This window comes from Microplitis demolitor, chromosome 3, assembly GCF_026212275.2.
Source record: "Microplitis demolitor isolate Queensland-Clemson2020A chromosome 3, iyMicDemo2.1a, whole genome shotgun sequence".
Classification (NCBI taxonomy): Eukaryota; Metazoa; Arthropoda; class Insecta; order Hymenoptera; family Braconidae; genus Microplitis; species Microplitis demolitor.
Window position 1 is genome coordinate 4,188,245 of NC_068547.1, and position 23,966 is coordinate 4,212,210.

Sequence of the window (23,966 nt, forward strand, 5' to 3'; positions counted from 1 at the left end):
TGTGAAACTATCGCTAATAGCACAGTTTGCTACGGCAAAAGTTTACTTTGCAAAATTTCCCTTGAATTTTTCGTCAAATGTACGTCAACTTGGGACTTTTCCATTTTTTATGACAATTTGTATACAACTTGCTATACAATATGACGTAAATTTACCACCCGATTCAGAATACAAATTTACTTCAAAAGTTGACTAGAAAAAAATTGTCGTCTTTTTTCAGGCAAATTTTCAATTACCTCTAAATTGATGAAAAATGAACTACAAATTTTTCTTTATAACTTTTGCTGTCAAATTGTTGACAAATTAGGGCAGCAAATTTCAGGTAACTTAACGTCGAATTACTGCCAATTTCAAGCTAAAGTGTCTATTAGGGTACGTATATTTTTTTATGAGGGTGAATGTAACTGATAAGTAGGAATTTTTTAAAATTTTGAATAAATATATAAGATGTAAGTAAATAAAAATTAAAAAATCTGTATTTAGATCAATAAAAATTCAAAACGCACATTTTTTTAAATTTCAATATTTCAATTCATTAATTAATTTATTAAAAATTCATAAATTGTCTCGTGTCTTCTACATTCACACGTATTTTTTTATGATACCGAAGTTAGCCATGAGTGTCCGTGTAGCAGACATGAGACAATTTATAAATTGAAAATAAATTAATTAATTAATTAAAATAATGGAATTGAAAAAAATGCGCAATTTAAAATTTTTACTCTACTTAAATTTTATTCATTTATTCAAAAATTTAAAAATTGCTAATCATCAGCTACACTAGTGAGCTTACACGCATAAATTAGCCGAGCTCTAATAATTTATGAATTTTTTCAAAAACGATAAATTATTTTTAAGAAATATTTTTATATACTCCACCTGTATTTTTTTTCAATTTTCTACATATGCAGTTTTTAGCTTTTAGGTTTTTTTAAATTTCAGAATCATATTTTTTTCAGAATATTTTTGTTTTTCAAAAATTAGCGCCGAATCTTTTTAGTGGAATTGTTACATAAAAATATCTTAATGTAAATTTTCAAATCAACTTATCGAACTATTTAAAAAATAAATATATAAATAAATAGACGCCATTATTATGATAAAAAAAAAATTTATTTTTCATTTAACTGTTATTTGATATTTCAAATTAACAAATTATATAAGAAGAATATTGATAATTGTTTTTCAAATAGTATACATTAACTTTGTACGGAATTTTCAATCATCTATTGCTTCTTTCATTAATTGAATAAATATGACTTAATATAAAATAGTTAAAAATAAATACCAACATCAAAAGAGTGATTTTTTGTTCGAAAAAATAAAAAGTCATTACAAATTAGTACAATTACTTAAGAGTTTAATTTAAATTAAATTGTCAATTAAAATTTATTGAGTCATATCAATAATAAAATCATGCATGTAAAAAAAAAATAAAAATAATCTATCGTCCACTGATGTGTAGATCATTAAAAATAACTTTACATGCACCTAAGAGATCATCACAAATTCCTTTATCAGCCCAGGCTCTCAATATCACAGATATTCCGTTTCTAAAGTACTCATCTTCTCTCGAATTTTTCAAATGATAAAATATCGGCAGCAGACATCTTTTAAATGCAGCAACAAGTTCCGGTGCACATTGCTCTGCATCTTGAATTATTTTATTCGCCAATAACATGTAATATAATTTTTGACACGGTCTCGCTATAAATTTATAATAACAAACATATTTATATTCAATTATTTCAAAACACGTTTTTGTCAATTATTTTTTTTTATATCAATAAGTATCAAATATTATCAATAAACAAAAAAAAATATATATTCAATTACCTTTGTACATTTCGTTCCCCCAAACACCGATAATCAATTTTGTTTTTTGTTTATGGTGTACAATATACTTGTATAACGCCTCAATAGACGCCGGAGAAGCATTCATTTTTACCAATCTTTCTCGTAAATTAGCTTCATTAAAATGGCAAAAAAACTTCATTTTTATTTATGTCTTCTTTTTGAAAAAGCCGTTTGAAAATAAACAAAAACACTTTTAAAAAATTTCAAACATTTAATAGTTTTACTTATAAGACATAGTCTTACAGTCACTGTAATAGAAAATATACAGTAACTTATCTAACAAACTCTCCGACGTGTCGATACTAAGTGTGAGATGCAACTTTAGGACTAAGATATAACTGAAAAAATTCATGTACTGTACCCAAATTTATGTACTGTAATGACAATGACTATTTACCCCCACAATTACCTGGCCATCGGTAGGGTCACTAATGTCTTTCTACATTTCCGTACTTTTTCTCAGGTATCTTGAAGACCTTAAACTATCCCTCCATTACTTCTTGAAATGTTTTAAATAATTTTATTAAGTTTTTGAAAGTATATATTTACTCTATTTGAAATGAAAAATCGACAATAGATTCAATATTTTTATTAAGTTTTTTTATAATTAAATCTATTTACATAAATAGTCTATTTTTATGCATTAAATTATTTTAGTGTCAGTAAAATATTAAGAAATATTTTTTCTTTATTATCGACGTTAATTAGAGATTTGATAAAATTTCAAAACTAATATTTTCCTCATTTAAATAATTTTAATAAAATAGAAATTTATTTTAAGTCGATATTTATAATGACCATGACATTAAAATGGTTTCTTATTATTGTTATTATAAAATATGACTTTCTTTGATATTTAATAAAAAAAATATGCTTATCAATTAAGTATGTTATATATTTTTATTTACAGCATTTACAGGAAGTTGTAAGCATATGCTTATGTATACTTCATTTAAAATGTTCGATAACAAGTCTGTAGAAAATATATGTCAATGTTATATCTTTTCAAGAACTTTGACCCAAAGCTATTAGTGTACACGTGTAGTACAAATTATATTTCTGTGGGTAATTCCTTGAAATTATCGGGTCTTAAGCCTAAAACCATTATTATTATATACATGTACATATACTATACTTAATTTAATATTCATAGAATTTTGAAATAGGTATAATATTGAATGTATATTAAAATATAACTTATTTTAAACTCGAATATTCAAATAGCCATGGATTTTGAAATAATTATTTTCATAAATTTAGATTATTTATTGAGACCGAAGTAAATAAATTTTATGTATATGGTCTGTGTAATTTTTATGATTGAAGCCTTACTAAGGAATTATTAAACAGATTATTTTCTTAATATATTATACTATACTAGTGAAAATTTCAAAGTAATTGAATGATATTTTTAAAACTTATTTGAATGAAAGATACGTTTTTTATTTGAATACCAGGACGGCGGGGTTACTCAGTTGGTAACAATTTAAATTGAACTTATGACGCCATTTTTTAAATTGATTAACTTTGCTTGTTATATATTTATTTTATTGACTGCTTGTTTATAAGAATAAATAAATAATTTTTTTTTATTAGTTTGGACTTTGCAATCAAAAATATAATCAAAATAGACATTAATTATTTAAAAAAAGATTAGAAAAAAATTCTTAGAATCACATAGTGAAGAAAATAAAATTATTGTTGATTAAAGTAGAATACTAGAAAAAATAATAAGTACTTTTTCTATGAAAAATTAAATTTATATTTAATTAAAATAAATTCATGAATTACAAATTTTTTTTTTTTTTAATTAATGAATTTTAAAAAATACAATGTAATTGTTTTCATCAAAATGAAGTAAATTTGCAAAATTAGGAGAGAAAATCAGTATATGATAGCAGGTGAAAAAAAATATATTAAATTATGAATAATTATTATTTATATTAACCCTTAACGGCCACACCTCGTTCAGGCTACATAACGGCCACATAGGGCCTTTTTTTGAAAATATTTTGACAAATTTATTTCAGAGGTTTAAGACGTCTAATTCTACTTTTTTTAAGCATGGGATGACTAATCACCCCATGTGGCCGTTAAGGGTTAATCATAAATTTCACATAAAAATAAGAAAATGATAACGTTTACTTCATAATTTATTTAAAACTCTATAAAATTCCACCCTCGCAGAACTATCTACTATAGTACTATCTATATATTTCATGATAATTTATTTCCTATGAAAAATCAAAAATTTCCTTCATTATACTTTAAATAAAATATTATCGCTCTTACCCAAAGTATTTTAAAAAATCTTGTTATACAGAAAACATCTTTTAGTTTTTTTAAAATAATTAAAGAAATAATCACATATTTAATTACCAAATTTTGTACTAAATTTTATTAACAGTTTTCAATCTAATAATTGTTGTACTTAATCTTTAAATAAATATTATAAATTTATTTATGAAGTTAGTTACGTGAAAAATTTTAAATAAATAAAAAAAAAAATAAATAAAGGGTATTGGTATTAGTAAATAATTTTATTTAAAAGAATTAAAATTATGACAGTATTATAAAATTTATTGTTAATTTATCGACTAGTATAGTATTTATAGTAATTGTAATTGTAATAGTAATTGTATAGTATTTATAGTAATTCATTGAAGCTACCGAGTTTTATAAATAGAAATCTTAAAGTTTTATGTTACGAAAGTAATTTATTATTATTGTAAATGGATTTGAAATTTCGTTCTTTCATTATTATCTTTAGTATACTTATAAATATTTAATACATCGATTTTTATTTGAAATTTTTCAATTTCTTTACGCAAATTTTTAATTAATTAATGATTACAATATTTTCATTAATTGACTAAAGAAAGAAATCAAAATTATTTTAAAAAATTATGATTAATTACGCTTAATGAAAACATAAAATTTAAAATTATTTATCAATTAAAAAATGTTACGATCAATGTAGTAAAAGTTGTACTCACAAAAAAAACTGAAAAAAATAATTTTATAGGGGAGCCTGGGGCACGAAGGCCCCCTTAAGCCGGTTTTTTCTTTTTGTGGCTTTTAACCATAAAATTCATTTATTTTCCGTCGATATCGAAAGAATAAGTAGAAATTTTGCAAAAAATCGAAAAAAAAATTTGTTTTTTTTCTGGGGCACGAAGGCCTCCTCTCCAAAAAATTATCAACAAAAATTTTTTTTTTATTTCCCGTTAAGTTATGACCTTTATAATGTTTTTATGACGTTTTAGGCCAGTATGTGATGTATGAGGTAAAATGGACCATTAAAAAAAAAAAATTGTCACAAAAAAATTAACTTGACGGAAAATAAAAAAAAAATAATTTTTTCTTTATAATTTTTTTTTCGAGTTGTCCGTTTTGCCCCTCATATCACGTATTGACTTAAAATATACTAAAAACATTATGAAGGTCATACTTTGACGGAAAATAAAAAAAAAAAATTTTACCTAATTTTTGAAGAGGGCCTTTATGCCCCAGGGGGGCCTTCGTGCCCCAGGCTCCCCTAAATAAAAAAATATAAATTTGAGTTACAGTTTATTAAAAACAAATTTTAAATCTTGAATTTGATTTTGGCAAGTTTTGCTTTCTTCCCAAGCCCATAAAATGTTATTAACAAACTTTCGAAAGTCTGCATGCTGTCTATAATTTTTTAAATCATAAAATATAACTAGAAGATGTTCTTTTATGCCAGCAGCTAAATTTGGTGTAGTGTCATATTTTTCTCGTACAATTTTATCCATTAATATTAACATACCCAATTTAGTGATGGGTTTTGCTAACAAGAACAAAAAAAAATATTTATAGTAGTGTATTTATTCTCAATAAATAAAAATAATATCACTCACCATTTAAAAATTCTGTTACACAAACAGTGCTTATATCTTCAGCCAAATGTTGGTAGGGTACCAAAAATGAATGTAAGTTATCAATCCGTCTCAATGACAGAGTTAAAGATTCTAGTCTTGATCTCAACGTTTCTTCTAAGTAATAAAATGGTCTTCCATTGTAAACATTCATTTTTTAAAATGAAATTTTAAAAATAATGAACTGACAATGAATAAATTAAAAGTTTGCAGCCACTACAACGAGAAAGTTAAGTTCAAATATTTGGTTTGTAAGAATTTAAACCATCTGTACAAGTCCTTGGCAAAATCACAAATGTACTATGTAATTTCTTATAAAGGGTCTTATATACCTACGTACTAATGAGAGAATAAAGTTCGTCTGAGGTCCACTTTAGATAAAAATGAAAAACTAATTTCCTATTGGCTGGGCTAATTTTATACCTACTTGAATTTAAAGTTGTAAAATATATATTAAATTGAAAGTATTTAAATGAATATACACTGTAAAAAATTGGGAGTGATTACGGATTTTATGTCAATCCGAATTCACTCCGTCACTCAGAGTTTCGGAGTAAATAGGGAGTTTGTTTCTTCAGCAGAGTGGTCTGGATTTTATTTAAATTCGCATTCACTTCGACTCGGAGTTTTAAAATTAAAATAAATTTCCCTTTGGAGTAAATTTTACTCCAAGAGGAAAAATTAAAATAGGATAAGTAAAAAAACTTTGAGCATATGTAGCAAAATAGGCTCATTTAAAAATTCATTTTTTAATATATATACATTTATATATATATTCTTTGATTCTTCACTATGACATTCAATTGAAAAGTTTTATATTGTATGTTGAAAAAGCAAAATGAAAATAAATATATAAATTTCTGTATTTTCAAGAAGGAATTCATTCAATCTTATTATTTTTGTTATTGATGTATACTTGAGCGAAAAATTATCGGATTAATTTTCTAATATTAAAACCTATACAGACAGAAAAGATACTTTGGCTTAAAAATTATTTACTTGGCCCAAAAATATTTTTTGCAATCCAGTAAAGAAGGCCAAAATTTTCTTAAATAAAGAAATTTTTTTTTTTTTTTTTCAGGATTGAAAAAAATAATCTTTGGTCAAAGTATTCCTTTTTTCTGAGCAAGGAAAAATTTTTAAAAATAATTACCATTTTACTATAAGTGATATTTATAAAATAATTTTTTTTTTTTTTTGAGTAACTCAATCTTATTTCTTATATTTTATTATTGTAATTATAAATCAATTAAATTTATGAATACTTTAGCTTAATTATATTTTTCAGCGAAAAAATTTGTAAAATATTATTTAATTTTAAAAGAATTTTATTAGGTACTGAATTGTATTGTTGAAGATTATCTGTTTTCTTCTACCTATTGTCTGAAAGTACCTAGACATCAGGATAATAGATTCTATAAGCTGTTTATACAAGTCTATAGATTAGACATAGACAACCTTATTGTTTTATAAGTGAGGATTTAAACCATTGAGGATATAAAATGAAATTCTTTGAAAGCTTTGCAAGGTTAATTACAATGAGAAGAAAGCGCCGAAAATTCTTCTGTCATTTTATCATATAAGTAACTAATATCGATCTTGAACAAGATGAGCATCCTTTAGAAATCAAAATTAATTTTTTCAAAGGTACTATAGTTTTTCTAGATAAATTATTAAAACTCCAATATATAGATTAATTCATATAAGATATTCAACAGCAAATATTTAAGTGAAAAGCCTGGTTTTGTCTTTACTAGATTTTATTTTTACGAAAAATCATTGTAAACTGTAAAAAATTTTTGGAGTGAATGCGGATTAAATCCGGAGTGGATGCGAAGCGGATGACTGTTTATTTATTTAATCTCTTTGGACTAAAATTCACTGCGAAAGGAAGTTTATTTTACTACTGAAACTCTGGCTTAGAGTGGATTCAGACTGAAATAAACTCCAGATCACTTCCCTGAAAAAAAACTAACTCCTTATTTATACTTCGTATGCGGACTTGTATTTTTTTCAAACTCCAGGACTTCGAATAACGGAGTGAATTGAAATTTAAATAAAATCCGTAACTACTCTGAATCTGCTCTCGATTTTTTACATACGAAGCTTTAATCACATACTTAATAACAGTAAAAGTCACAGTAATTTTCAGAGTAGAAGATAACAAAATAAAAAAATTTTAGTTTCTGAATTTTTTTATATTGTTCATTTACAAAAACTTACATCCCCTTCCCCTAAATCCTTTAAATTTTTTAGTAGAGTGTAAGTAAAATGTGAAAAAAACAATTTTTAATTATAAAAACTTTTAACTTATCAATAAAAAAGTAAAGCAATGAAGTAGTTGTAATAAAATTGTAACGAAATTCATATTTATTCGTTTATATAAAGTTTTTAAAAAGTGATTTCGTATTTTATAATTTTTTATAAAAAATATTACATGGTCTGTTATCTAAAGTATGCATCCCCGTATATTTCTGATAAAATCCCAGTATTCCATTTTGCCCATTTCAAATTTTATTCTATCAAAATTTACACGGGACTCATTTTGACTTCCCTTTTCCTAATAAATATATATATATATATATTAAATTCATAATTATCTACGTCATCACTACGTATATTTCTATGGTCTAGAGTGTGTAAACTTCCCCTGTATTTTCGGTTCCGTAAACCACCGGTGTAACTTTTATTTGGCCAATAGAATTTTTGTAATATTTGTTAAAATTTTTAAGACCAATGAAATTGTAAAAACCATTTCCCTTATAACGCTATAATAATTTTCTTCCCTTCGCACTATGAAGGGAAGGGATGATTTTCATATATAAATAGGACTACTAGCTCACTCGTCACTCAGTTGGCTTGCGAATCTTGAGTATCATTGATCATACTTTATATCTATTTACATAATATTCATAATTGAAGTAACGCCTGACATTTTTTAACGTAACTGCATCTAATTTATTGACGAAAACATGCATTTTGTGAGTATTCTTTTGGTTTTATTATTACTAGCTGCAAAATTTTAATAATTTTTACTTTTAAATTTGGAAAAACGATTTGTTACTAATATTAGTTTACATTTATACTAACGTAAAAGTTTTTATAGTTCAACAGAATGTTCTACATATTTTAATTGTTACGTGAAAAAATTGTTAATAGTTGAGTCAATGCGAAAGTAAATTACTTCAAAAGTGAACGAAAACGAATCAATAAAATTTTTTTTCCGTTGATTTTACTTTAACAGAGACTTATTACCAAAATGAAATTTTATTTTTAAAAAATATATGTGTTTTAGAATTTGTTTGACAATTATATACTAAATAAAAGAATAATGTTCTATTTTTACAGATTTTAACTCAGTTACTTCTGGCATTAACGGCGTCAGCTGTACCTCTCATCGACATTGGACAACTTTATGACCAAAAACTGCAGATTCCTTTCAATGCTATTGATAATTCAAATGATGGAGTTGACATAGGTGAACTTTTCGAGTATAAAAAGTCTGATCCGATTAATTATCCGCCAAGATTTAAACGACGTGTTGAACAACTTTCTGATGTCAGCGAACTTGGAAGTATAGACAGCAGCAATGATATCGGTCAACTTTATGACCAAAACTCGCAAACTATAACTGATGACGTGAACAAGTTTCAAAATAATGGACACGATATCGACGAACTTTACCAATATAACAGCATTGATACCACTAACTATCCACCAAGATCCAAAAGAAGTAGTGAACAACTTTCTGATGTCAGTAAACTTGAATATAAAGACGGCGCCAATGATATCGATCAACTTTATGATCAAAACGTACAGACTACAACTGATAACGTAAACAAATTTCAAAATAAGGGACTCGATATTGACGAACTTTACCAATCTAACAGCATTGATACCACTAATTACCCACCAAGATCCAAAAGAAGTAATGAACAACTTTCTGATGTCAGTAAACTTGGAAGTAAAAGCGGCAGCAAAGATATTGGTCAACTTTATGATCAAAACTCGCCAATTACAATTGATGACATAAATGAAGTTCAAGATAATGGGCACAGTATTGACGAGCTTTATCAATTTAACAGTATTGACACCACAAATTACCCACCAAGATCCAAAAGAAGTAATGAACAACTTTCTGATGCCAGTGGACTTGAAATAAACAATAGTGGGATTAATCATAATGACGCTGCAGCTTTCAATATCCGACCCTTAAATGAGAATGATATACCAGTTATCGACATTGGAAGTCTTTATGATCATGAAAGAAAAATCCCACGCAATGAACTGCCTGGCTCACCAAATAATCCAGGGCCTTTAGACTTAGAAGATCTTTATCAATACAATGGAAACTATCCAGTTTATCCAAAACACTAGCTTTTAACTCTTAGCCCGTTTTTATAGTATATTTATTTATTTATTCATTATAGTCAAAAAAATTTAATAATTAATCAATGTTAAGCAGTGTAAATAAAAATAATTCTTTCAGTATGTATTGTTTTAAATTGTAAAGTAACAATATGATTTAACTATTTGTAATTTTTTATTAGGCCAGTGCTATTTCAATAAATTATTTATTTTAATATTTTAAACATATAATTTTGCTTAATTGTTTATTTTATTTAAATAGTTTTCTCATCTACAAATTAAATATATAAAATTTCAGGATGTTGTTCGCTGGTGTATTGTAACTTTTGTTGTAATTAATTTTCTTTAGATTTCATGTCTTCATCATCATAGAAATATACTATTTTAAATTAAATATTATTACTTATATTTTATTTACATAAATATAAATTTAAGAATTACATCAACACATTTGTTGAAAATTTTTGAATTTGCATTTTGTATCTAGGAATCTTCAGATTTAACAACAGTTTCACGGAATGAATTAAACAAATTAATGAGATATTGTAAATGGCGGTAAAATGAACATAAAAATAGATATAAATTTTATAAATGTATATTTATGACATGTATTTTAACTTCGATTTCATGAAATGTATCATTAGAACTAACAAATGTAACGCGCATGTAACGCGCATGCTCAAAATTGACGAGCCTTGAGCAGATCTTTAGCAAGCCATGCGTAAGTACCTGTCGTAAGTTACTGTTGCAAGAAATGCGCCAGAAACTTTTAAACTGCACCGTATCTAAGATATCTTCAATATTCTTTTGTACAATGCCTTGAGCAAGTCATGCACAAGTCTTGATGACAATTTCTTGCTACATGATCTTGCGCAAGACCCATACGTATAAAAAGTCACTAGTGACTAGAGGTTTTGCTCAAGACACTGGCACCAGAATCTTGCTCAAGCATATGTTACTTATATTAAAAGTTTATTTGAGAAAAATATGTATATATCGACATTTATTTAAATTCTTATATAAATAATTTAAAATTTTATTATTTAAATTTCAATTGCAGAATATTTACAATTCATAAAAAAATTTAATACAATAACAATTCTATCGAAAGTACAAAACAACAGTTATAATATTATAATTTTTTTTTTTTTGTATACAAAATAAAGTATTTAAGTACAATAAACTTGAATTAAATTTTGAAAAATTGCATTTGTCTATTCTATTGCACAAATATAAACTTATTATTATTATAAAAAACATTAATATTAAATTAATTAAATTGTAATTTTAACAAAGAAATGTACATCCTAACAAAAAAAAATTTATATCTATGATTAAAAAAAAATAATAACAATAATGTAAATATATTAACATTAAAAATATAGATCATATAAGCGGTCCTTCATTGTCCGTAGTCCCGTTAATGTCAATGACCGTTTTTTCTGGCAGACATTTCATTATCGTCGGCTCTATTAACTTCCACACTTCAGCTAACTGTTAACAAAAGATTAATAACGATTAACACTAAAGACAATATGAGGAATAATTGTAAAATTACCTCTGAATGTCCACGAATTTGAACTTTAACCAGGCTTTGTAATACAGTAGCAAGAATTTCAAGATGCGCATGTACAAGCTGTGTCTCCATATGAAGACAGTGTAGGGAAAATGAGTTTCTTAATTCAACATTAGCTATCACTGATTCCTGTGCTACCATTTTATTTTCTAAATATTCTACAGTATCAGCCTGTAATTAAAACAATTAATTTTAATAATAAACAAATTTTTTACAATATCTGCTCTGAAACTTTAACTTTCAATGCTTGTTTGCCCAACCGAAACAAGCTAATTTCTAACTAATGCCGTGAAAATATATGACATATGAATTCAATAAATTAGTGCCCCTGTAAAAAAGAATTGTTGATAAAAGTTTGTCATTGTGTCATGTTTTGAAGTCTAGAACAGCCAACATTTTTTCAACAATTTTTTTTTTACCCAGTTGGGATGAAAATAATTTGTTCATGATACCAGCATCGGAACTTGAAGTTTCAGTGTCTCTACAGCCTACGACTCGGGCAGCGAATGCAGTATATTATTACAGCATACAAAAAAAAAAATTAATTACTTACATCAGTACCACGTATTACTCCTTGCATTTGTCGTTTTTTTAATGCTAACATTGTTGACAAAGCACGTTGATGATCAGCACTAACACCTCTTTCATGTCTTTCACAAAGTGTTCGATGTGCGACTAATACGTCCAATAATAAATTCAATCTCTCACATACCATCGTTTCTTCACGCACTGCTTGCTGTAATGCACGTGCTGATAACAAATCAAATTCTCTAAAAAAGTTAAATACAAGTTAATTAAATAAATTAAACTAGTGAATAATATTAATACATAATAGCAACTAACTTGGCGATAACATGAAATCCTTTTTTCATATTTTGCCAAATGGTTGAACCACCACTGGCCCATCCACTATTCCCATGAGGCTCAGAAGCTAAATTGCTTAATTGTGCTCCCAACTCTGCCATATCCGCAGCGTACGAATGCGACCTTATCGCCAAACAATCAGCGATATTTTTCAATCTTGATATTCCACATAAAATCATACGTATTTGATCACGACTATTTGCAAATTCGGTCAATGTTTCTGGCGGTACTAACTCTTTCGCACGTGATGACAACTCTGAGGTCGCAAATTCGTCGGGCACACGACGAAATACATCACGTATTTTATATTGCATTTCTTCGCCGGTGTATGTAAAAAAAAATTGTACTATCGGGTCGACTCTTACAACTGGATGACGTGCTATTAATATAAGAAAACGTAAAAGAGATCTTCTACGTTCTTCTAAAAATTGTGAATCCGCTGAAAAAGAAAAATTTTAATTGCTGATGCAATTAATCTAAAATAAGTCGCTAAGACTACAGTCGGCTACCCGTCATAGGTCTTCCCTTCATGAGCCTCTTCCCCTCAATCGGGAGTTACTGAATCCAAATAACTTCCCCCACTTAACCACTCTAAGAAGTTTTGTACCAGAGAGCCCGTTATAAGCCTCCGTTAAAATTATCAAAATTATAAACTAAGAATAGGAAAAATAGACAAATTAATGATGGAAATTTACTATCTATGTTTCGCGGATAATAATTTAATCATTATTAAGTAAAATATAATTTATTGTTCATAATTGTAATCATGAATTATATTCAAAGCTTCTGTTACAATTGAAAAGTTTTATTGAGCATAAAGTTCATCAATAAAATTATTATTTTAATTATTACTGTAATCAATACCGTTATCATTATAATTTTTTGTATTATAATTATTATTAGTGTAAAAAGATAAGTATTTATTTTAGCCCTATAAGCAGCAGGAAAATCGGGATAGTCGCGTATGTAACAAAATGTAAATATGACGTTTAAAATGATATAAAATAAAACAGGCTTATAACGGGTAGTCGAGAACAAAACTAAACGCACGGTAGTGGGAAAACTGAAATTTCAAGAAAAATTTCCCCTACGTCCCCTAAACCAGGCTTATGGTGGGTAGTCGACTGTAAAAAATAAAATCTATAAATACCTCCAACAATTTTTTTAGGTGGCAATTTTGGTATTAATCGATATGGAAATCGTGCTAGAAGAAGATCGTGTAAAGAAACGAAATCATTATACCTTCTATGAACAACTGAATTAAATGCCTGAAATGTTTAATAAATGATTATCATTAATAAAAAAATCATTTGTATTTTTTTTAATTGATAAAATAATTTTTATATGTACCTTACTAATTATTTGATACTCTACGTGTTTTAAAAAAATTCCTTTACGCTCTGGAACTAAATTAACTTCAATAGTATCTAATTTACAAATATCTGAATAAGTGAGATTTAATTTAGAAGGATTATTTCCTTTGTACAATCTTTGTGCTAGCAGCGTTACTTCAGAAATATCACCAAGCACAGGAACTGGGAGCTCTACAAAATGTGAAAAAAACGTGTTTTAAATAAATAATAATAAAGTAAATAAAATTTAATTCATTATTAATTTTTACCTTGAGATTCAACATTTTCTAATAATTTATCACTTGGCTGTTTACCCTGTTGAGCGAATGCAACAAGTGCGAGTCCTTTGTAAAGTCCGCTGCGGCTCAAAAATCCTGTTCTACTATCCACAAGATCCCATATCTATGAAACAGAAGTTTATAATACTTTAAGTTTAAATGCAATACACAGTCTTACACATTATTAACATTTTTTCACTCTTCCACTATCAATAAAAATTCTTTTTACAAAAGATATCTATCCACATACAGAAATATAGGATTTCACAAAAATTTTTTTGCGACACGAAATCCTTTTTTTTTTTGCATATATATAAACTTTTAAAACAATGTTATTTTTCGACATAACTCTACGGGAGAAAAATATCGTAGCTAAATTTCTTAAAAGTTAAAACATAAAACCTTTTGCAATTCGTTGATTTCTATAGAAAATTAAATTCAAAAATGAGACATTTCCCGGGTCAAAAAATAAAACTTGATTCAGGCTCGCTTCACATTATTTTTTTTTAAAGTCAACAGCAAGCAGTATTTTTTAATGTAAAATGTGTTTTTCGTGTTGCACGAGTTTTGACTTTTTCGCCTTATAATTTAAATCGAATGAGTCTAAACCAAGTCAATATCGACTTGATTTTGACTTTTTCATCTTAAATCGTGACTAAGTAAGCCAGTTGAGTAGTAAACCAAGTCTTAATAAAGTTTTATTTTTGACTAGAGTTATTTTAGATTATAACGGTAAAAATTCTCGCACTTATTATGATTTGTTTTATTTTATTACTGATTTAACTTTTCTCAATATTCATAAGAATTATAAATATTTGTATATTATCTTAGTTATCTGTATAACCTTGACAAATATATATCTCTATTTCATAATATAAAAAATTAAACAAAAAAACTAAATTTTTTCACGTCTGTGAAAACAACACATACATTATAAATTATATCGCATGTCAATAATTGACGCATTGGAGTGATCATTTATACTTTTTTTTTCACTTTACAGTTTTATTTAATAATTTATACTCATGACGAAACTAAGTAAATTTACAATAAAGGCAAATGATTTTATTGATAAAATTATCAAACTAAACAATTTGTTTCAAAATGTAGCTTCTCATAAAATATTAAAAATAATTAAAAAATTATCACATGTCGATTTATTCGTGTAATATAATATATTCCTGATCCATTATTTTTTTTTATTAAAATCAAAGAATATTAAATGTTAAAGTTTAAATAAAATGCAATAAATAAATAGTGTTATCTATACTCATTATTTATAGTGTCATTAAGATAATTAACGTACTCTGCTTGGAAAGAATTTCTGTACCCGGAGAAGATATGAACATTCTAGTAACTACAGGCTCTGGAATTTTTATCATCGGATTTTTATTTAACTTTAAATTAATTTTGAAATAATGTTGCAAAAAAGCGGTAATGTATTAGATATTGATGTGTGCATTAATAGTAATGAGAAATAGTAATAATACATGATCACAATAATAATTCAATATTATTAGACTATCGTGCTATATATGTAGACAGAGTACATCCGGAGATATCGCAATGTGAGCACAACGTGGTTAATATATCTATATATATATATATTGGTCAGTTCTTTATTTATAGTACAACAGGAACAAAATACTTCAAAGTTTAATATTAAATGATTGCTATTTATCATTATTATATTATTTCAATTTGATTATATTTTAAATTATATTATTCAAATTCAAATGATAATTATTTTTTTTTTTTAATCGATTCTTATGTATATTAATATTTATTCAACTGCATACATATACAAATGTATAACAGTAAGTCTGGGTTAATCTTATCTGAACTTTAGATTGTAGATTACAGTCAAAAAAATTATTAGTGAAATATATACATATACATATATATATATATATATATATATATATATATATATATATATATATATATATATATATATATATATATATATGAATAGAACAGATTTTATTAATGCATGACCTACACAAGTACTAACAATATAGACTATATCAAGCTAATCGAGTGTCATTAAACTTCAATCGTCAAAAGTTAAAGGGGAAAAAATTCCACGTTAGTTTTTTTTATTATTACTATAAAAATTTGATTTATTAGCTGACGTTTAATTGATTAATAATATAACGAGTTGTTGCAGATAAATGAATTAATGAGAGTTAGTTCAGTGATTATATACTCTCTCGTCAAAGGAAGTTTTGTTATATGACAATTTTATACATTATTTAATAATTTATACGTTTAAATCATTAAGTAAAAATATTTATGTGTCATCACATCCGTTTTATAATCATCTTGTTAATATTAAAAACTTATAAAAATATTTTAAAATGAAAAAAAGAGTTTTTAATTCTCATTCAGAATTTTTAAACAAACATTTTTTCATTTATGTAATAATGAATTATTATGAAAATGTGCAAATTATAATTAATAACGTAAATTGTTATTTTGATTTTTTCCATGTTTATTTTATTTCATTAGTGTCACGTGTTGCACAATAATACTTATAATTAAGTTGATATTTAGTTGAGAATAGTAACAATTATAATAATTGAGAGTAGCAACAAATATATAATATATAAATAAGAGATAAAAAAAGTATATAAATAATGTAAAAAAATAAAAATTAAATAAAAAGAAAAACAGTAGGCGTTAAGGATTGATGTATCATCAAACAAGCGTATAGTTAAGCTGATAATAACCGTCATACCGTATATTATATAGTACACAACAGTCATTCGTGTTATAGTCAATTCTCAAGAGAGATCTTGATCAAGTTTATTTGAATGATAACAATTTAACAAGGGCAAAAAATTATTATTATTATTTTTAATAATATGATTGGTAATTATCTATGGCGACCACAGATTTTGGAAACTTAAATTCCCTGACTTTTCCAGGGATTTCATTCAAATAATTTAAAAATTCCCTGATATAATGTAGTTACATTAAATCATTGGAAATATTTATTTAATTCGAAATAAAATGCTATAAGTCAGTTCAATAAATAATCAATCATTGCCGTTAAATGAAACTTTATTTTATTATTTGTCAATGTTCACGTTTTTTTTATTTATTAAATGAATAATTTTTTATTTTTTATTTTAAATCTATGTTTTTATATAACTTACTCTAAAATAAAATATAAATAAATTTTTCATTTTCACTGGAATAAATTTCATAAATAAGAACGTTTTATAGAATATTAAAAAAATATAAATCAAGTACGCGAATAATAAATGTAGTGTAATTTATTAGTTCAATATTTATGTATACTTTTAATGTTTTTGATTTTTTAACTTGTCAATATGGATGTTAATAGCTTGAAGATCCTGACAATTGGTTCCTACTAAGACTTTTTTTTTCTAACAGCCTTTTCAATTCTAACTGCTTCATTTTTTCGCTATTGGAATCAATTTCTAATTTTTTTTCAAAATGGTTTTACAGTCGCATTCGCGCTGCGCCACTTTTTGAACAGTTTTGACAGAAAAAAAAATTTATCAGATTTTTCCAGTCAAAAAAAAAAAAAAGAAAGTAAAAATTTTTCCCGCTTTGTAACGGAATTCCCTGACTTTTCCCTGATTTTTCCATTATATTTATAATTCCCTGACATTTCCAGGTTTTCCAGAAATATGGCCACCATGTTAATGCAGTAATAAATTATTTGGAAAGTATGGAATAGAATATAAGTTGAAATAACAAATACATTGTGGTTTTTTTAATAGTGTTTGAGAGTTGCGCAATAAAAAAGATATAAAATAAATGATTGTAATTATTATTGTGATAATAAAAATTATATACCTGGCTTAAAATAGTACTACTCAGTTGTGATTTAACAAGCAATGATTTGAAGACCTCCCGTTCGACATTTCCACTAGTAGGTGAACATATCTTGTCATAAATTTCACGGTAGAAAGGTGGAATCGAGCCTGAGAATAAAATAAAACAATCACAATCCCATCAATTGTATACATATAATATACAATAATACAAATAGACCCAAGTGAAATAACTAAACTTTTTTTCAATAAAAAATTATTTTTGTTGTTTACTTAATAAGTAATTAAATAAATAAGTTTAAGTTCTTTTGAGGAACTAATTATCTAGGATAATAAATTTGCATATGTTTTCCACTAAAAATATTTGAATAAGAATTTTTATATGTTGGGCATCGAACTCTCCATAAAATAGTGACTTATCTACTCATAACTGTATTTTTTAAATTTTTATTTAGTTTTATGAATATCGAAATATATATTATCTAGAAATATATTGTCACACATATTTTATCAAAACTGTTATTGCAATAAATAATCAGAAAATTTGATTACTAAATATTTTGTTGATAGTTTATCATTTAAAAACAAAATTTAAATATAATTCATATATTTAAACAAAGTTTAAATATAAGAATTATTAAATCTTTTTTAAAATTAATATTAATTATCCACAAGGTTTATATTAATAAAGTAAATAACGATTTTTATTTACCGGACGACAAATCGGTTGACGCCATATTGTAGATAGTTAAAAAATTCTCACAACCGGTTTTATTGTATACGTATTCTTGCAGTAGGATTTTTTTTTGACTTAAAAAAAAAAATATCAATTAAAAAAAAATACCGATTTAAATCTGTAGTGACATTTGAAGGGTTGATATTGAGCGGGAATAATTCAAAAGTTTAAGTTTTGATCGTGAGTCAGACAGTGTTTGATGACGGATAAGATGATGAGGATCGGTGGTAATTTTTTTTTTCGGAGTACGATGAACAAACGTTCAACAACACGGTTGATAATGACACGTCGTACGCCATTGCCATGTGGCATGTAACTACTGGTGCCTGGTAGAGAAAATATGTTCGTAGTCGTGACTCAAACTGACAGCCACTACAGAGACCAGCGGTATCCGCGGCCTCGGTGACGATGTATGTACGTATAGAGAGGAGCCTAAATACAAAGACAGTCAAAAACCAGTTCTCACACGATCCGGATACCATTTCCTCCTCTCCAATCCACACACTCTTTATGTGTATGTTAGCTATCAGTAGCTATCTCTTTTGAGCCAGCTAGCTGTCTTGTTCAGTTTCCTATGCGGGTTTAACGTTTTATTATAATATATGTCGAGGTAATTCAGATACTTGAATAAAACGCGCCATATTACGACCTCTGTTGGAGTTTTTAGAAGCTTATTTAGTGTCGGTAAATTTAAATAAAAAAGAGAAATAAAATATCTCATGTGGCCAGGCTAGCTTTTTGTGAGCTTACAATTATTAATTATCATAATTAAAACGCTAATTGGAGCCATCTGAAAAGTATGATTGTAAAATTAGTAGACATGATGATGAATTTAAAAAATATTAAGTAGCTTATGAGTAATTAAACTTTAATGAAAAAATATTTTTTGGTAATGTGTATTTATTTATAAAAAACTAAACATAAAAGTACAAAATCAAAATTATGATCTTTAGTCTCAACTCTTTCAAGTACATTGGTTCAATGGAAATTTTGCACATAAATCAAACATTCCTGATTTTTTTTCGATTAAAATATAATGAATTAATGAGTACTGCGAAAAATATTTTTAACTTCCATTATTTTGCAAATATTCTGAAAAAATGACAAACACTAATAAAAATTTATATCGTAATTTTTCAAAAGTTATATAAATCTAGTAATGATATATTTAATTAAGTCGTTAAGATATTTATTGGATAATGACAGCAGTATAATTTTGACATATTTTTTTGGAGTTACTGAGTCCAAACAACTTCCCCCTCTTAATTATTCTAAGAATTTTCGTACCAGAGAACCCGTTATAAGCCTCCGTTAAAATTATCAAAATTATAAACTAAGAATAGGAAAAATATACAAATTAATGATGAAAATTTACTATCTATGTTTCGCGGATAATAATTTAATCATTATTAAGTAAAATATAATTTATTGTTCATAATTGTAATCATGAATTATATTCAAAGCTTCTGTTACAATTGAAAAGTTTTATTGAGCATAAAGTTCATCAATAAAATTATTATTTTAATTATTACTGCAATCAATACCGTTATCATTATAATTGTTTGCATTATAATTATTATTAGTGTAAAAAGATAAGTATTTATTTCAGCGCTATAAGCAGCAGGAAAATCGGGATAGTCGCGTATGTAACAAAATGTAAATATGATGTTTAAAATGATATAAAATAAAACAGGCTTATAACGGGTAGTCGAGAACAAAACTAAACACACGGTAGTGGGAAGACTGAAATTTTAAGAAAACCGATTCGAATAATCGAAAACGAGTTATCAAAGCATTAAACAAACTATCTATCGTTAAAGCTGGAATTTAATAAAAATATAAGAGTTAAGAAATAAATGGTCCGTACCCAAATAATGACCAAAAAAACTGAAATCCATCTACTTGTCTATATTATACTAACACAAATGCATTACTATATATTGGACGATATCAATGAGCTACAGCTTTACTTTTACTACCCGTTATTGTCTGCCCATTTCTACTTTAGCCGCCCACTGGTAAACTTATTGTTTAGTTAACAAATATTTATTGGCAATTTTTATCATTGAACATTACTCAAAGTCGTGTTTGATTTCCCGATAAAATCCCTATCCAATAAAAAAATAGAAATATTCAATAAAAAAAAAAATAATATTGTTATTGATAATGCGATTTTTCAAGATATAAACTTTTTTTCTTATCTTTATTTACTGAAGAAACCTTAATGCCCATCAATAATGCAACTTTTCTAATAGTATCATTCAACAATGGATCAATTCTATCAGGTAATGGTTGTCTCATAATATCATTATTATTATTAAAATCATCACAAAATTTCGTAGCTAATTTTTTGTACTCTCCATCTTTAGTATCTAATGGTAAATTTTTCAAACTCAAACAATTCGACCTCATAGCTTCTTGAATTTCCATATTTTTCTGATTTAGTCTATCAGCTAACTCAAGTTCTTTCATTATTTCCTCATTACGTGAATTTGTTTCTAGTGCAATGTATAGTTTTTCTAATGCCTCTTCATACTCGCCCATTTTAATTAATGCGCGTCCATAGTGAAAATAAGTTTTAGCTGTTTTATTAATAACATTATTACAAGCAATGCATGCTTTTCGCGGCATATCTTCTTTATTGTAACAAAGTGCTAAATTTTGGTAAGCACGAGATAACAATGAATTATAACGTTCTTCTTCTTGGTCGTTATCCAACTTAGAATCTTCCAAGCGATCAATAGCACGTTTATAATCGCGAATAGCGAGCTTTGTTTGTCCACGTTTATAATTATCTGCACCAGTAACTAACAATTGTTTGATTGATTTCTCAATTTTAGCAAACATTCTACGTTCTTCTGGTTCAAGTGCCTTATAATCATCAGCAGCAATGTTGTCTGCGTAATCCAATAGATGAACAATAAACATTACTTCTGAATTACCAGGTATGGTTGGCCAACAACCCATTTCACCGTAAGCTAAACTTGGGTCAATCAAAAATATTGACACTTCATGTTTTAGCATACTCTGAATTGATAAATCCAATCCCCAAATTAATTCACCCTGATTTAAACGACAGCGATTCACTGAATGACGTTGATAAGTTGAATCAAATGGGTTGTCTTGACCTTCAAGATAACCAGAATATTTTATTGTTACTTGAGAATCTGCTGGGATTATTTCTCCGATACCTTTTTGGAGGACTAACTTCTTTATCTGTACATAAATAAATAGTTTTGTTTTTGTAGCACTACCCTGTTTATGAAATCACATAAAATCCAATAGATTTTTGTAAATTTCCATGAAGATTTTATGAGAATAAACAAATTCTATGAGAAGTACTATGAGTATAGCCTTATACATACAACTATGAAAATGTATCGAATTTTTTAAGCAGATGAGACTATGGTGTATTAATTGGTTATGGCATAAATATAAATATAAATCTAATCTCTAATCTAATATAATTATATAATTCAGCTGCCCAAATTCAAAACACAGTAACTGACAAAAATAAAATTTTCGAAATATGAATTGAATCATGTTCACAACCCTGAATAAGAAATCTACTTTGAAATGATTTCAAAAATTTTAATTATTCTATATTGTACCATATCATAAAATTATAAGTTGAAGTAATTCGAAATAATTGGAAATCATAAAATAATATTTCTTTATTTTTGAATTCAATATGATTTAAAATGATTCGTTCCAAAATTTATGCTCATAAGCAAAATAATTCAAACAATTTGGAATGATTCAAATTGATTTAGAGTTACGTAATCTCAAATCATTCCAAATTATGTTTCTTAATCAGGGAAGACTACTGCAACTAAAAATACTAAAAAACTGGATTTTTAAAAATTTGTCTCTTACTGTATTTTGAAATTGGACAGCCGAATTGAATTTGCAATTGTGTTAAGACATCTTTAATAATTTGATATTTTGATAGATTTCAATCGTTATAGGTTATGAAACGAAACATTAAATCGTGAATAAAATAAGTTATTACGATAGTTCTCGAAATTCAACTTTTAAAAGTTAGTATGACCCCTAGCGGATCGAATTTACCGTAACTTACGGTAGAAACACGAAAAATTTCCGCATTAAATGAATTTATCGTATTTATCGGTACCAAAAACTAGATATTTTCTTGTCTAGGAAAGGAATTATCGATTTTTTCCCGCTAAATCGTTAAACGTTTAAAACTAGCTTGTTTTGATCAGCTAAACAAGCATCGAACTTACAGTTTTAATAGATATAATATGAAAAAATCAAATAAATAAAAAATTACCTTTTCATTGTTACCTAAATTTTCCATTTTATTTTTAATCTTATCAAAATTAAGACCCGGTGATACAGGGGTTTTATGTTTTTCATCATCATCACCACTCTTTTGATCGTCATCATTATCTTCATCGTCTGATATCTCGAGATTCATAAATCTAAGTAATTCATCATCGGTAAAATTAATATTTGGATCAAATTTGAAACGTTCATCATTTTCATTAAATTCATTGCCGTAATTAAATACTACGCCATCGTCTGACATCAAATCTCTTCAATAAAAAATATAAATTATTTATTAACAATACACTTTAAACTTCCATTGTATTTAGACACTTAAATAAAATTTATCATAGTAACTTTTTTTAAATACTTCATGTACAAGGATAAATTGTCGTGTCCATAAATACTTTAATATTTAAATCCGAGGTTTATGTCCTGAATCAACGTACCTGAGGCTAACACCAAAAACTGGATCAATTCCATTAGCCATGATTAATAATTAAATCAATTAATTACCAATTTCTTTAGTAGATAATTTATAAATTAATGTAAAAATATTTGAATTTGAAGGTTACTCCATGATGGAATTTCAAACAAACTAGTACTTGGTGAGTAGACAAAGAGGATTACTGAGAAACTAAGAGGCGTTTGGTGTTTTAGATGTTGATACTTGACATTTGATATTTGAAACATCAACACGTGCGTGCTACGGCATGATGATCACGAGGTTATTCGTTATTGAAAAATTAAACTCAAATATTTACTGTGAGATGGCGTGTGAATAAGTTTTAACCCTCACAGAATAATTAAATAATTTTTTTCCAACTCAACTATTTATATTTTAATAAGTTGAACATAAAAAAATTAAGCAACGAATAAATAGTTTCAGATAATTTTTCATTGTCAATCTCATTATTTTTCTCCCATTTCTAATAAG

At 26.4% G+C, this 23,966-nt stretch overlaps 5 protein-coding genes across 5 annotated transcripts; 1 reads left to right on the forward strand and 4 right to left on the reverse strand.

Annotated features, from left to right (window-relative positions):
* Positions 1 to 1,163: 1,163 nt before the first annotated feature.
* On the reverse strand, positions 1,164 to 2,274 carry LOC103580644 (regulation of nuclear pre-mRNA domain-containing protein 1A). The gene is made up of 2 exons (XM_008562474.3): positions 1,837 to 2,274; positions 1,164 to 1,707 (listed from the first exon to the last, which is right to left on the reverse strand). The coding sequence occupies exons 1-2, from the start codon at positions 1,994 to 1,996 to the stop codon at positions 1,445 to 1,447; spliced, it is 423 nt and encodes a 140-aa protein (XP_008560696.1). The 5' UTR covers positions 1,997 to 2,274; the 3' UTR covers positions 1,164 to 1,444.
* Positions 2,275 to 4,911: 2,637 nt separating this feature from the next.
* On the reverse strand, positions 4,912 to 6,080 carry LOC103580645 (uncharacterized). Its single transcript, XM_008562475.2, has 2 exons — positions 5,739 to 6,080; positions 4,912 to 5,668 (listed from the first exon to the last, which is right to left on the reverse strand). The coding sequence occupies exons 1-2, from the start codon at positions 5,908 to 5,910 to the stop codon at positions 5,421 to 5,423; spliced, it is 420 nt and encodes a 139-aa protein (XP_008560697.1). The 5' UTR covers positions 5,911 to 6,080; the 3' UTR covers positions 4,912 to 5,420.
* Positions 6,081 to 8,591: 2,511 nt separating this feature from the next.
* LOC103580646 (uncharacterized) lies at positions 8,592 to 10,338 on the forward strand. Its single transcript, XM_008562477.2, has 2 exons — positions 8,592 to 8,737; positions 9,105 to 10,338. The coding sequence occupies exons 1-2, from the start codon at positions 8,729 to 8,731 to the stop codon at positions 10,131 to 10,133; spliced, it is 1,038 nt and encodes a 345-aa protein (XP_008560699.1). The 5' UTR covers positions 8,592 to 8,728; the 3' UTR covers positions 10,134 to 10,338.
* Positions 10,339 to 11,271: 933 nt separating this feature from the next.
* On the reverse strand, positions 11,272 to 19,100 carry LOC103580647 (sorting nexin-8). Its single transcript, XM_008562478.3, has 9 exons — positions 18,716 to 19,100; positions 18,026 to 18,153; positions 14,186 to 14,318; positions 13,915 to 14,108; positions 13,715 to 13,832; positions 12,544 to 13,003; positions 12,254 to 12,470; positions 11,683 to 11,871; positions 11,272 to 11,618 (listed from the first exon to the last, which is right to left on the reverse strand). Exons 1-9 carry the CDS (start codon positions 18,738 to 18,740, stop codon positions 11,511 to 11,513), a joined length of 1,572 nt encoding a protein of 523 aa, XP_008560700.1. The 5' UTR covers positions 18,741 to 19,100; the 3' UTR covers positions 11,272 to 11,510.
* A 546-nt stretch (positions 19,101 to 19,646) lies between these two features.
* LOC103580648 (inactive peptidyl-prolyl cis-trans isomerase FKBP6) lies at positions 19,647 to 23,792 on the reverse strand. Its single transcript, XM_008562479.3, has 3 exons — positions 23,479 to 23,792; positions 23,034 to 23,298; positions 19,647 to 21,955 (listed from the first exon to the last, which is right to left on the reverse strand). Exons 1-3 carry the CDS (start codon positions 23,517 to 23,519, stop codon positions 20,897 to 20,899), a joined length of 1,365 nt encoding a protein of 454 aa, XP_008560701.1. The 5' UTR covers positions 23,520 to 23,792; the 3' UTR covers positions 19,647 to 20,896.
* Between the last annotated feature and the right edge of the window lie 174 nt (positions 23,793 to 23,966).

Coding starts and splice junctions, on each gene's coding strand:
- LOC103580647 (XM_008562478.3), bottom strand. CDS start 18,740: ATGGCGTCAACCGATTTGTCGTCCG. Junction 13,004..13,714: donor ACCTAAAAAAATTGTTGGAG/GTATTTATAGAT, acceptor TTTCTTTTTCAG/CGGATTCACAATTTTTAGAA. Junction 11,619..11,682: donor AAATTCGTGGACATTCAGAG/GTAATTTTACAA, acceptor TTTTGTTAACAG/TTAGCTGAAGTGTGGAAGTT.
- LOC103580645 (XM_008562475.2), bottom strand. CDS start 5,910: ATGAATGTTTACAATGGAAGACCATTTTATTACTTAGAAGAAACGTTG. Junction 5,669..5,738: donor TGTAACAGAATTTTTAAATG/GTGAGTGATATT, acceptor TGTTCTTGTTAG/CAAAACCCATCACTAAATTG.
- LOC103580644 (XM_008562474.3), bottom strand. CDS start 1,996: ATGAAGTTTTTTTGCCATTTTAATGAAGCTAATTTACGAGAAAGATTG. Junction 1,708..1,836: donor GGGGAACGAAATGTACAAAG/GTAATTGAATAT, acceptor ATAAATTTATAG/CGAGACCGTGTCAAAAATTA.
- LOC103580648 (XM_008562479.3), bottom strand. CDS start 23,519: ATGGCTAATGGAATTGATCCAGTTTTTGGTGTTAGCCTCAG. Junction 23,299..23,478: donor GTTTTTGGTGTTAGCCTCAG/GTACGTTGATTC, acceptor TTTTTATTGAAG/AGATTTGATGTCAGACGATG. Junction 21,956..23,033: donor ATTTAGGTAACAATGAAAAG/GTAATTTTTTAT, acceptor ATTTATGTACAG/ATAAAGAAGTTAGTCCTCCA.